Below are 10055 nucleotides of genomic sequence, written 5' to 3'. Positions count from 1 at the left end.
ACCACCAGCCTAAGTGGATGGTAAGCCCAGCCTAAAACGGCACTGAGCTTCACAAATTTTAAGTGGGACTTAATGTGGATTTCAATCTGCTCCACTTATCTCTCTTCTCATCTCTCTCTGTCTCGGGAAAATAAACATACATTTCGTTAATTTTGAAAGGCCCTAACTCAGTTTATATTCAAATCCAGTATGTATTGTAAAAAAGTCTGCCTATTACTCACTAAAAACCTATTGGATTTAAAAAAAAAACAACTATAGAATAATTTTAGTTACATTCTTCAGTAAAACCGTCTTTGAACAACATTCACAGTAAACGGAGTTGATTTGCTATACACCTTTTTCATCACTCCGCAAAGAAACAAAAATGTTAAATAAGGCCTTTCTACATTAAAGTAACGGTTTGTATATAGGTATGTATTTTATATACAATGAACACATACATATATATGTATATACATATGCACGTAAATCTGTATTTACTCAAATTTTTTTTACTCCTATGTAATACAAAGCAGCAGATTTGTTAAGCTTTTGATTTTTCTTTAACATTCGCACACATGGACATACGTACGAACGTATTTACGAATCTTCAACTTCGCAATAAAAAACAGAAACACCTACATAAAGCGCTTTAATGTTTTTAATAGTCAAAAATCATTTGTCAGCGTTAAGCCGTCTTGATCGGCGGCAGGCTGTAACTCAGCGACGCTTTCGCAGAGCAGCACAGTATGGCTGTCTTTATCAGCAAATCACTGCGGAAGAGGTGTTTTTCGGCAAATGCAGACCCACCTGCTGCAAATGCATTCGCGAAACCGTTTAACAACATATCCGGACCACGCGGCCCCTTTGGCCTAGGTGTTCTTTATCAATACTTGCCGCTCATTGGACGCTACTCTTGGCTGGAATTGCATAAGGCGGGTCGCGACAAATACGAGCGGTACGGTTCAATTGTGCGCGAAACAATGATTCCGGGTGAAGACATAGTTTGGCTATACGATCCCAATGATATTGCCACACTACTCAACGAAAGGGAGTTCCCCCAGCGGCGCAGCCATCTGGCGCTGGAGAAGTATCGCAAAGATCGTCCGCACATTTACCGATCGGCCGGACTCTTGCCAACGTGAGTACATAAATACAGAGCTACACACGATTTAATGCAAACAAATTCTGCATTACCACTAAAAATAGTCACTTACGATTATAGTAACGGTGCGGAGTGGTGGCATTTACGCTCGGAATTGCAAAAAGAAATAAGCGCACCCAAGAGTGTGCGTAGCTTCCTAGCTGATTTAGATTTGGTGACGCAAGAATTTCTAGAGCACCTACCCTTGCACCAGAGCTTCGATATTCAGCCAAAGTTGGCGCGCTTGAATTTGGAACGTAAGTCTGAACTTTAGCGCTTCGATTTGATCGCCTATCTTAATTTATCATAGTTACGTGCCTGATGACCTTCGACGAGCGCCTCAACGCCTTCTCACCCGAAGAGCAACTGCCCACATCGCGCTCCACTAGACTAATGCGCGCTGCGGAAACAACTAACAGCAGCATCTTGCCCACCGATCAGGGTCTGCCGCTGTGGCGATACTTTGAAACGCCCATCTATCGGCGGCTGCGCAAAGCCCAAGAGTATATGGAGAGCGTGGCAATAGATTTGGTGTCCCAAAAGCTCGCCTACTTCAAGGACAGCAAGGAGGTGAGCGATGGCGCCAGCCCTGATGGCGGCACCATGCAGCGCAGCTCGTTAATTGAAGAGTATTTGAAGAACCCTAATCTGGATCTATGCGACGTGGTCGGCATGGCGGCGGATTTACTATTGGCCGGCATCGACACTTCCTCATATACGACCGCATTTGCGGTATACCACATCGCCAAAAACCCCGAAGTGCAACGGAAACTAAGCGAGGAAGCGTGTCGTGTGCTGCCGTCTCGCAAAACGCTCCTAACGCCAGATGCGCTACGCACAGAAGTGCCATACGCCCGTGCTGTGCTCAAAGAAGTCTTTCGCTTGAATCCCATCTCAGTGGGTGTGGGTCGCATACTCAACAAGGATCTGGTGCTAAGTGGATATCATGTGCCGAAAGGAGTAAGTCAAAATGGAAAACGCATCGTTGTTGTATTAAATTTAAGTAATATATTATTGTTTAATGGACTGGGTAGACAGTGGTAGTGACACAAAATATGATTGCTTGCCGGCTGGAGAAGTATTTTTCCGATGCATTGAAATTCGATCCTGAGCGCTGGCTGCACCGCAAGCAAGCAGTGCATCCCTACCTGGTGCTGCCTTTCGGACACGGCATGCGCGCGTGTATAGCGCGTCGCATGGCCGAGCAGAATATCATCGTCTTGCTGTTGCGCGTAAGTACCGAAGTGAATGCCTGAGTTGAGGTCTCTAGCATTGATCTGTACGTCAATGGAATTAAATTTGAATTTGATTTGAATCTCATCTTTTTAAATTTTTGGATGGCAGATGATGCGAAATTTCGAAATTACTTGGACTGGCGACGACGAGAAGATGGGTGTGCGCACACTGCTAATCAATAAGCCCAGCAGACCAGTCAGCATTCAATTGAAACCGAGGGTGGATGGGTGCGGAGATTAACAGATACTTATTTAGGAATCAACTAACGATAAGCTATATAAATGTATCTTTGTGTTTGTATCTTGCCATTGTCGATTTGTAACTAGGTGGAATAAACGCAAGTGATTTCAATGGGTTTTTTGCGATTTTCTGGAAAAGAATTTATACATTTTTTTCTCTCAAATATGTATGTGTGTACTTATGCATGTATGTATATTAGGGTGGTGCTTAAATGTAGGAAGAAAATTTTTACGTGTCGCACAGGGGAGTAATGTTCAGACTCTCAAAAAATAAATTTTTTTTTTCATCTAATAACCAAAATCGGTTTTACCATAGTCGAAGATATCACATATAAATTTTGGTCCAGATTGGAGTCGGTAAAACTTCAGTTGACCCAATGAAAACGTGTTAACTGACTGCTTCTGGGACCAAAATTTATATGTGATATCTTCGACTTTAGCAGGATTGGTTATGGGTATTAAATAAAAAAAATAATAATAATTTGTTGAGTCTCCATAGAGGCATTTCTTTTTGGTTGTTTGTGTTTCCGACAGGGTAGGAGTATGATGTATTGTGGAACGATTTTCCGTCATCCCTTGTCAAATTTGGTTTGGAGACAAACCGGTTTCGGCGTTGTGCCATCTTCAGTGCCATTTTTCGTTCTCCTTTGATCCCTATGCGACACGCCTTAGCCGACTCCAATCGGGACCAAAATTTTTAAGTGATATCTGTGATCGTGATATTACCGATTGAGCGGCTGAGAATGAAAAAATCGCTTATTTGATTTTTTAAGCACCACCCTAATGTACATATATACCGTTCAGGTAGGTGCAACCTTGAATATCCGCAAAATTTTCAGAATAAATGCATGTCGGTGCCAAGACGTGTCTTCCCGAAGGAGTAAGTTGACATGCATACGATAAGAGAAAATGTTAATCCAGCCGACTTCAGTAGAGGAAATTACTTAAAAATTTGCTTCAGCACAGAAAAAAAATCAGGTATACATAGTTGGTGCTGTAGAAGTCAAGGCTCCAAAATACATCTCTACGTAATAAAGAAATCTGAGTTCGGGTAAAACCGACTTTATATTCCTCGTTCATGTATTAAGAAAAGATATGTAAATTTTTTCTGAAACTCGCCGTTCTATAACATTGTGGAACACAAACAAAACCTATAGTTCGAATATATCATGTTTGATGGCTGTAATAAATACTTTTTAGTAAATCATTTCGTGAATCAAATCCCCTCTGGAATTAGATGTTGTGAAATTCTACTGGTATATCGCATTTAAACAAAAATAAAATTGAAGTTAAAAAAAAACATTCGTATGGTAATCTGCAGGTATTTTAAATAATCGAATGAATTTAAGCCACATTTTTGTTTAATTGTGTTAAAGCGTATGCTTGAAACGCCAATTCAGCCAAAGGAAACGCTCTGTAGTGGATTTTAAAAAGCATTGATTTGCTCCAATTTGAAAAAGCATAATTGGTATCCGCCCAAAAACTTAGCAAAAAAAACTGGCTAAAAACGGTTTGGGAAACCGAGCCAATCACCCTGGTCTTGGAGTTGTTATTCGGTTGAAAAGGCCTACATTGAATGGGTGGGGGCCTTTTCAGGTAGTTTTGCGAACATACCTATATTTCTCATTCATAAAGGTACACCCAGAAAAAAAATCAGGTAAATAAATTTCTATAAATAAATACATGATTTGACTGTAGTTGCATTATTTGGTTAAAGTTACCAAATCCTGTGTGGAGAAAAATATTTTTAGCTGACTTTTTGCTGTGTGTAATGGATTAGACGATTTTTTAACGAATAGCTTTCTGGTGATTTTCCAACAATCTATTTGAAAATTTTCATTGCATTTCAAAAAACGCGAAGCAAAAAGTTTCCTTCAAACATACATGTCAATTACATCTGCATACTTATTCAGTACTTAAGGTAATCTAACCATACTAGTAGCTATCTGCCCTAGTAAACGTCAGTTAATCTATCATTCCAAATTTTACACTGGGATGCAAACGATCGACAATCTAAATCAAAGGTCCCTAAACTTTTTTTTTTGGTAGACCCCTTTTAAAACGTTACTGGTTTCGTTGGACCCCCTGCTGCTACAATTCTACCATATTCCCAAAACTCAACAAAAAATGTGAAATTTAGTTCTAACGATGGAATTTTGAGTCGCGGATGAATTCCAACCCACATTTCGGAGTGATTAAAATACAAAGAAAAATAGAATATAGGTGAAAGGTGTTCTGCGCAAAAAAAACTGAAGTCAGCATAGCCGGTGTTGGACCGCTGAAAGTTATTTTTTTATTTATTGTGCGGCAGATGAAAGTTATATAATTGGAATCGGGGGAACGCGCGCTCTCTTCTGACACCAATTTTATACCATTTTCTTGGAGCTAAATAACTAAAAATTCCCCAAATTACCAAATTATAATAAAACATAAATAACGAAGCGTAACTTCAACAATTCAAATTAACAAAAATAATATACATAACTTTATATCGAATATACAAATTTTTATAAGAAATAGTCACTGACTTACTTAAAACAGAGTTCGTAAAGCCATCGTATTTTAGCTCTGCTCTGAGGAGTTATAGTATTTTCTGAGCACTACACTTTTAAAGTATTTGTAAAAGAGTTTATTCGTATTGATGGCATCACTTTTAGTTTCATCGCTCTGAGCTTTAAAGTGATACAAAAAATATTTATCACTCCCATTTTTAAAACACAAAACCTAACAGCTTTTTAAGCCAAACTTTTATTTCAGAATCTGACAATATAGAAAAGAGCGAATCTAGAAAAATATATGAGAAACAACTAGGCAAGGGGCGAATCAAATTTAGAGCACAAAAAAAAATTATTGCGCTCCCTGCTTCTTTAATAAGTTTGTCAACGATTAACTCAACTACATACTGAGTTGTGTAAGCTAAATGAGCCAAAGAGACAAAACGCTCTTTTGCAAGGAGTTAATTAAACCTCAGTTATGCCAGACTTAGACTTGACTTCACTTAAAAATTGTATATCTGGTAAATAGGCAGCGCCTGTAGTTACCCAAAAAACCAACTTCACTCAGAAACTTGAAGAACTATAGATTTTTGATTTCTAAGCTATGATTCTAATTGGGAAGAGAGCCGTGAGAGAATATTGCTGCCATATTATGTTTTTTACTTATTTTTAATAAAATTCCCTACAAATATGTCATATAAAAATGATTTTTTATATAAATGCAATTCATAGGACAATCGCAAAACAAACTTCAAATAAAGAAAGAAAATAAAATAAAAACAATCACGATTTGATATGCTTAAATACATTTATCTCAATTGCGATTATTATGCTATTTTACCCCAAACAAATTAAACGTTTACAATTTTGCGTGTACAAATACTGAGGATAATAAAACAGACAGATGACACGCAGAGTAATCGTTTCTAAGCTTCTAGGTAAGTCAAGTCAAGGCTAAGTCTTGCATAACCGGGCTTTAATATATTGAGTGGCATATGAGCGTTAGGTAAATATTGAGGGAGAAAAACGCTCTTTTAGTTTTAAAGCTGCCTTTACCCACACGAGTCGATTTTCTAGTCGATTTTTGTCGTTTAACCAAAAAATCGCCAGTGTAAAGGGCAATTCAACCGTAAAATGTAAGTATTTTTTCGTGCTCCCTTAATTTTTTTTAAGGTACATCTGCCTTTTTGATAAATAGGAAAGCTAAGCCAACATTTTCGTAATTTACTATCGAAACCAGATACATTTTCGTGGGCCCCCACTTACAACATGTGAATCTCCATTTCTTTTTCACGCCACCGTAGACCCACCGTCGAGGCCCCGTCTACCCCTGGAACCCTTTACAACCTGGACCACTTTGGGAATCACTGACCCAAATGAAGCATCAACACACTTTTCGTTGCATTTTTATGTGTATTTAACCTATTTGTTATTATTTTATTAAATATATGTCTCAATACAATAGATGGAATTCAATTAAATACATACATACATTTTTATCAGCATAACTTATTTATTAATGTAAAACTCTACTAATGGTATGTGATGTCAGTTTATATTCTTCTGAGACATACATAGATACGTTTCATTTGTTCTATGTAATTTCTAAACGAATACATTCAACACTTTTACCTCATTTGCTTGGAATCATTTTGAATATAGTTGGAATATAGCTACATATATCAAAGTACCATCAATGCAATATTTATATAATTGTATTTTCAATGTATTTTCTACAACTTTTTTTTTTTTAATGAAATACAAGGCAATTTCCAAATTCATTTAACTTTTTGAACCTATCAACAGTCTAATTATGCGCGTATGGTACAAATTATGAAATACGTACTAGTCATTATAAATAGCCTAAATATACATACATATGTCCTATGGCATACACTTCTACTTAACTAAATCATAAAATATAATTGAACTAATAATAATGCGGTATAACAAAAAAAAAAAAAATTCGGCAACTTTTTAAATAAGTTAGTGCGAGTGTTTGAAATTTTTCGAACACCTTGAAAATTTCAAATTATGTATTCCCGAAAATAATTTTCTCAAGACTACTCTACAATTTTAAGTTGAATTAATCCCGCACAGCTACGATCTCAAAAAATTTCGTTTTACTGATGCACAGTGTAAACCAACAGAGTTTTCTACCCGTTTATGTGTATGTTATTACCGAGTTACATATATATGTATATACTATAACACTATGCTGTGAAAATTCCCTAGAGATGTACAGTTAGTTGTCTTCAATGTTCTACCAATAAGTGGAATAAAAAATAAATATCTTCGCTACACTAATTTGCCTTGCCGGCGTTCACAAGCAATGGCTGACCTGGTGCTACGCTTTTTGTAACATACATACATATACATTAACTACTGCATACAAACTTAAGACTAGCTTACTGGCGACTGTTTTTAGAGATACATACATACATACATACATAGACTTCGTACAAAAACACGTTCAATATTACACTATAAGGACTTTGGTTTTTTCAGCACACACGTGCGTAGACATTTGAATACAAACACAATACATACTACACACATATGTAGAGTAGGGTCTCAATGGAAGGGGTGGTACTACGAAGACCTACGATCTACTTATGAGCCGCGCGTTCAACGCAACTACATCTATGAGTGAGTATAAGCTCATCCTGTCGATGAGCTTCGAAAAAACCGCGCGCGAGTATTTATTTTCGTCTCCATTCCTTTCACATTCATCTACACTCTGTGCACTCTGTTCTGCCTACTGAAATGGTAAGCTGACGGGCAACCCGGGGCCAAACTGCTTACAACTCCAGCAACAGAACCTCCTCATGCTAGAGTATATTCAGCGTTGAAGAGTCCATCATCCGATCGTCGTATAGGCTAAGCGTCTTCGAGGCTCGCACCTTGCGCACAGAGGGCGGCACATCACCTGGCGTTTTGACGCGCTGACTGGGATCTCGTAGCTTTTCCGTGCTGCCTCGGCCACTGAACACCTCGCGAAACATTTCAAGGCTCCGCTGCCGCCTAAAGAGGATATCTGTATTGCTGGGCGCTTTGAGGTGACCGGTCGAGTTGGACACCGGTGCAGGCGTGGTTTCCTTAGGGCTGCTGTTCGTAGCGTTTATGGTATTCAGCTCGCCTTTACTCACGTTATTGTTATTGCGGTTTATGTGTTTAATTAGACTAGAAGAGAGGGAACGTGGCACCACATGGCATGGCGTGCTAGTGCGTTTGTCTACTTGCTGAAGGTGTTGTTTGGCGCTCCTGTCGTTGCTCTCCTCCGCTATGCTTTGAATTAGATTTGACTTGTTGTAAGCAACAGGAGCATTAAGCGGGCCGCTGGACTCTCCTACTGGTACGGCTGAACCGTTCATAGGACTCAAGTCAAGGTTGTTGGGTCGCCGTGTATGTGGGTAGACATCAGTGAGCATTGTGGTCTTGGTTGTGGCCACACCGTTATTGCTGCGTTGCCGGTCATCTATGTAACTAATTGTTGCTGCCTTTGCCAACCTATCGCTGCCATTGTTGTCGAGCCCCTTAATAACGGCAGCGTACCGATTGTCCACCAAGTTAGACTTTTCATCTCCGAACCCGAACTGCTGCTGGAAAAGGTCGTTGCCAACGTCGCTTTTGCGGAAAAGTTTTTTCTGTATTAGCGCCCGAACGCCATGCCAACCTCTCAATTTCCGATCGGTATTGTGTTGCTTAGGAAAGCCTTCTCCCATGCTCGGTGCATTCTCTGTCATGAAATTGTTAATTTTTTTCGAGCTACCACCAGAGATAAGGTCTTCGACTGAAACGTCGTCTTCTAAGCAAGAAAAACTGTTTTCTTGTCCGTTTTGAAAGCTGTGCTTCTTGCTTTTCTCAACCAAAATCTGGGGCGGTCGATTGGACACTGGTGCCAGGTTGCGCTCTTGGCATGGGTTGCGTCCCTGATATGGTTGTAGTTGTTGTTGGTTGTGAATAAGATGGTTCTTCTCTGCATGCGGTGCGATACCTAACTCACTGCCCACACTTTGGGCGCGCGGCAAAATCTTTTGGTTTGGTGGCGGCTGAAGCATCGTTTCTGTTTCCGAATTACACGTATCCATGGATATTTTCACGCTCCCATCCACCTGATCAGGCACCAACAAATTGTTTGCGCTCAGCAAAGGACTAGGCGACTGTGCATGTGAGTAGCGCGGCCGCAAACCAGCTGCTTCTTGCATGCGCTCTTCGGCACAGAGCGATGTTAGACGCGCTTCAGCATCATGATCCCAACAATCCTCGCATGTATCCTTTATCAACTTGGCCGCAGAGCCCCCACCCCAGCCTGCGGGAAACAAGGGTCGTGCCTTGTGCCGCACCACCAACGCCTGCATTTGGTCAAAAGTGGGATGGGTGCCGACCTCCTGTTCGTAGGGGGCTTTGTAGGATGGCGTCATTTGGGCAGGTGGATAGAAGTCCGAGCATCGAGTAGCCACCTCCCACAGTACCAATCCCAGAGCATAAACATCCATTTGCTTGAGTGATGTTTCGCAGTCACGCAAATTGACGGCGCCCTCCAACAGTTCCGGTGCCATGTAACGGAGCGTGCCCACTTCGTTGATGCTTTTTGTTTCGGCTACAGCAACTTCGCCGCGGTATTCGTACTTGGAGCCAAATACTTTCAAGGCAAAACCAAAATCCCCGATGCAGCACGTTCGATCGGCTTTGACGAGCACGTTACGCGAGTTGAAGTCGCGATGCGCGACGCACGGCTTATATTCGTCACCCCGACTTATTTCTGTATGCAGATGCGAAAGGCCACGCGTGATGGACTTGGCCATGCTGCAGAACGCTTCGAAGCCCATGGTGTTGGCAATTAACCAATCCTGCAAGCAACCGAGCGGGGCAAGCGAAAGCACTAGTTGGTACTCGATTTTGCCATCCATTGTGTGACGCTCATCATAGCCTAGAGAAGCAATAAGTGAGTCCCGAATT

General features: G+C 40.4%; 2 protein-coding genes across 3 annotated transcripts; one reads left to right on the top strand and one right to left on the bottom strand.

The window, feature by feature from the left end:
* Window positions 1-632: 632 nt before the first annotated feature.
* On the top strand, window positions 633-2710 carry LOC108373914 (Cytochrome P450 302a1, mitochondrial). Of its 2 annotated transcripts, none has more exons than XM_017629851.1 (5): window positions 633-1120; window positions 1189-1380; window positions 1434-2083; window positions 2158-2355; window positions 2468-2710. In XM_017629851.1, the coding sequence occupies exons 1-5, from the start codon at window positions 1003-1005 to the stop codon at window positions 2597-2599; spliced, it is 1290 nt and encodes a 429-aa protein (XP_017485340.1). In that variant the 5' UTR covers window positions 633-1002; the 3' UTR covers window positions 2600-2710. The 2 variants fall into 2 exon arrangements, with proteins under 2 accessions (XP_017485340.1, XP_017485339.1); XM_017629850.1 differs by having other exon boundaries at window positions 634-1120; window positions 1205-1380.
* A 4750-nt stretch (window positions 2711-7460) lies between these two features.
* wit (kinase protein wishful thinking) lies at window positions 7461-10051 on the bottom strand (the record flags this gene model as incomplete). The annotated part of the gene is made up of 1 exon (XM_017629849.1): window positions 7461-10051. A coding segment is annotated over one exon (2127 nt), but the record flags the coding sequence as incomplete, so codon positions are not given.
* Window positions 10052-10055: the final 4 nt, after the last annotated feature.

Source organism: Rhagoletis zephyria, unplaced genomic scaffold (genome assembly GCF_001687245.7).
Source record: "Rhagoletis zephyria isolate East Lansing unplaced genomic scaffold, Rhagoletis_zephyria_1.1 Rzeph_scaffold_07139, whole genome shotgun sequence".
In the NCBI taxonomy this organism is placed as follows: Eukaryota; Metazoa; Arthropoda; class Insecta; order Diptera; family Tephritidae; genus Rhagoletis; species Rhagoletis zephyria.
The sequence above is the reverse complement of the archived record's forward strand: the minus strand, read 5'-3'. Positions and strand labels throughout refer to the sequence as shown.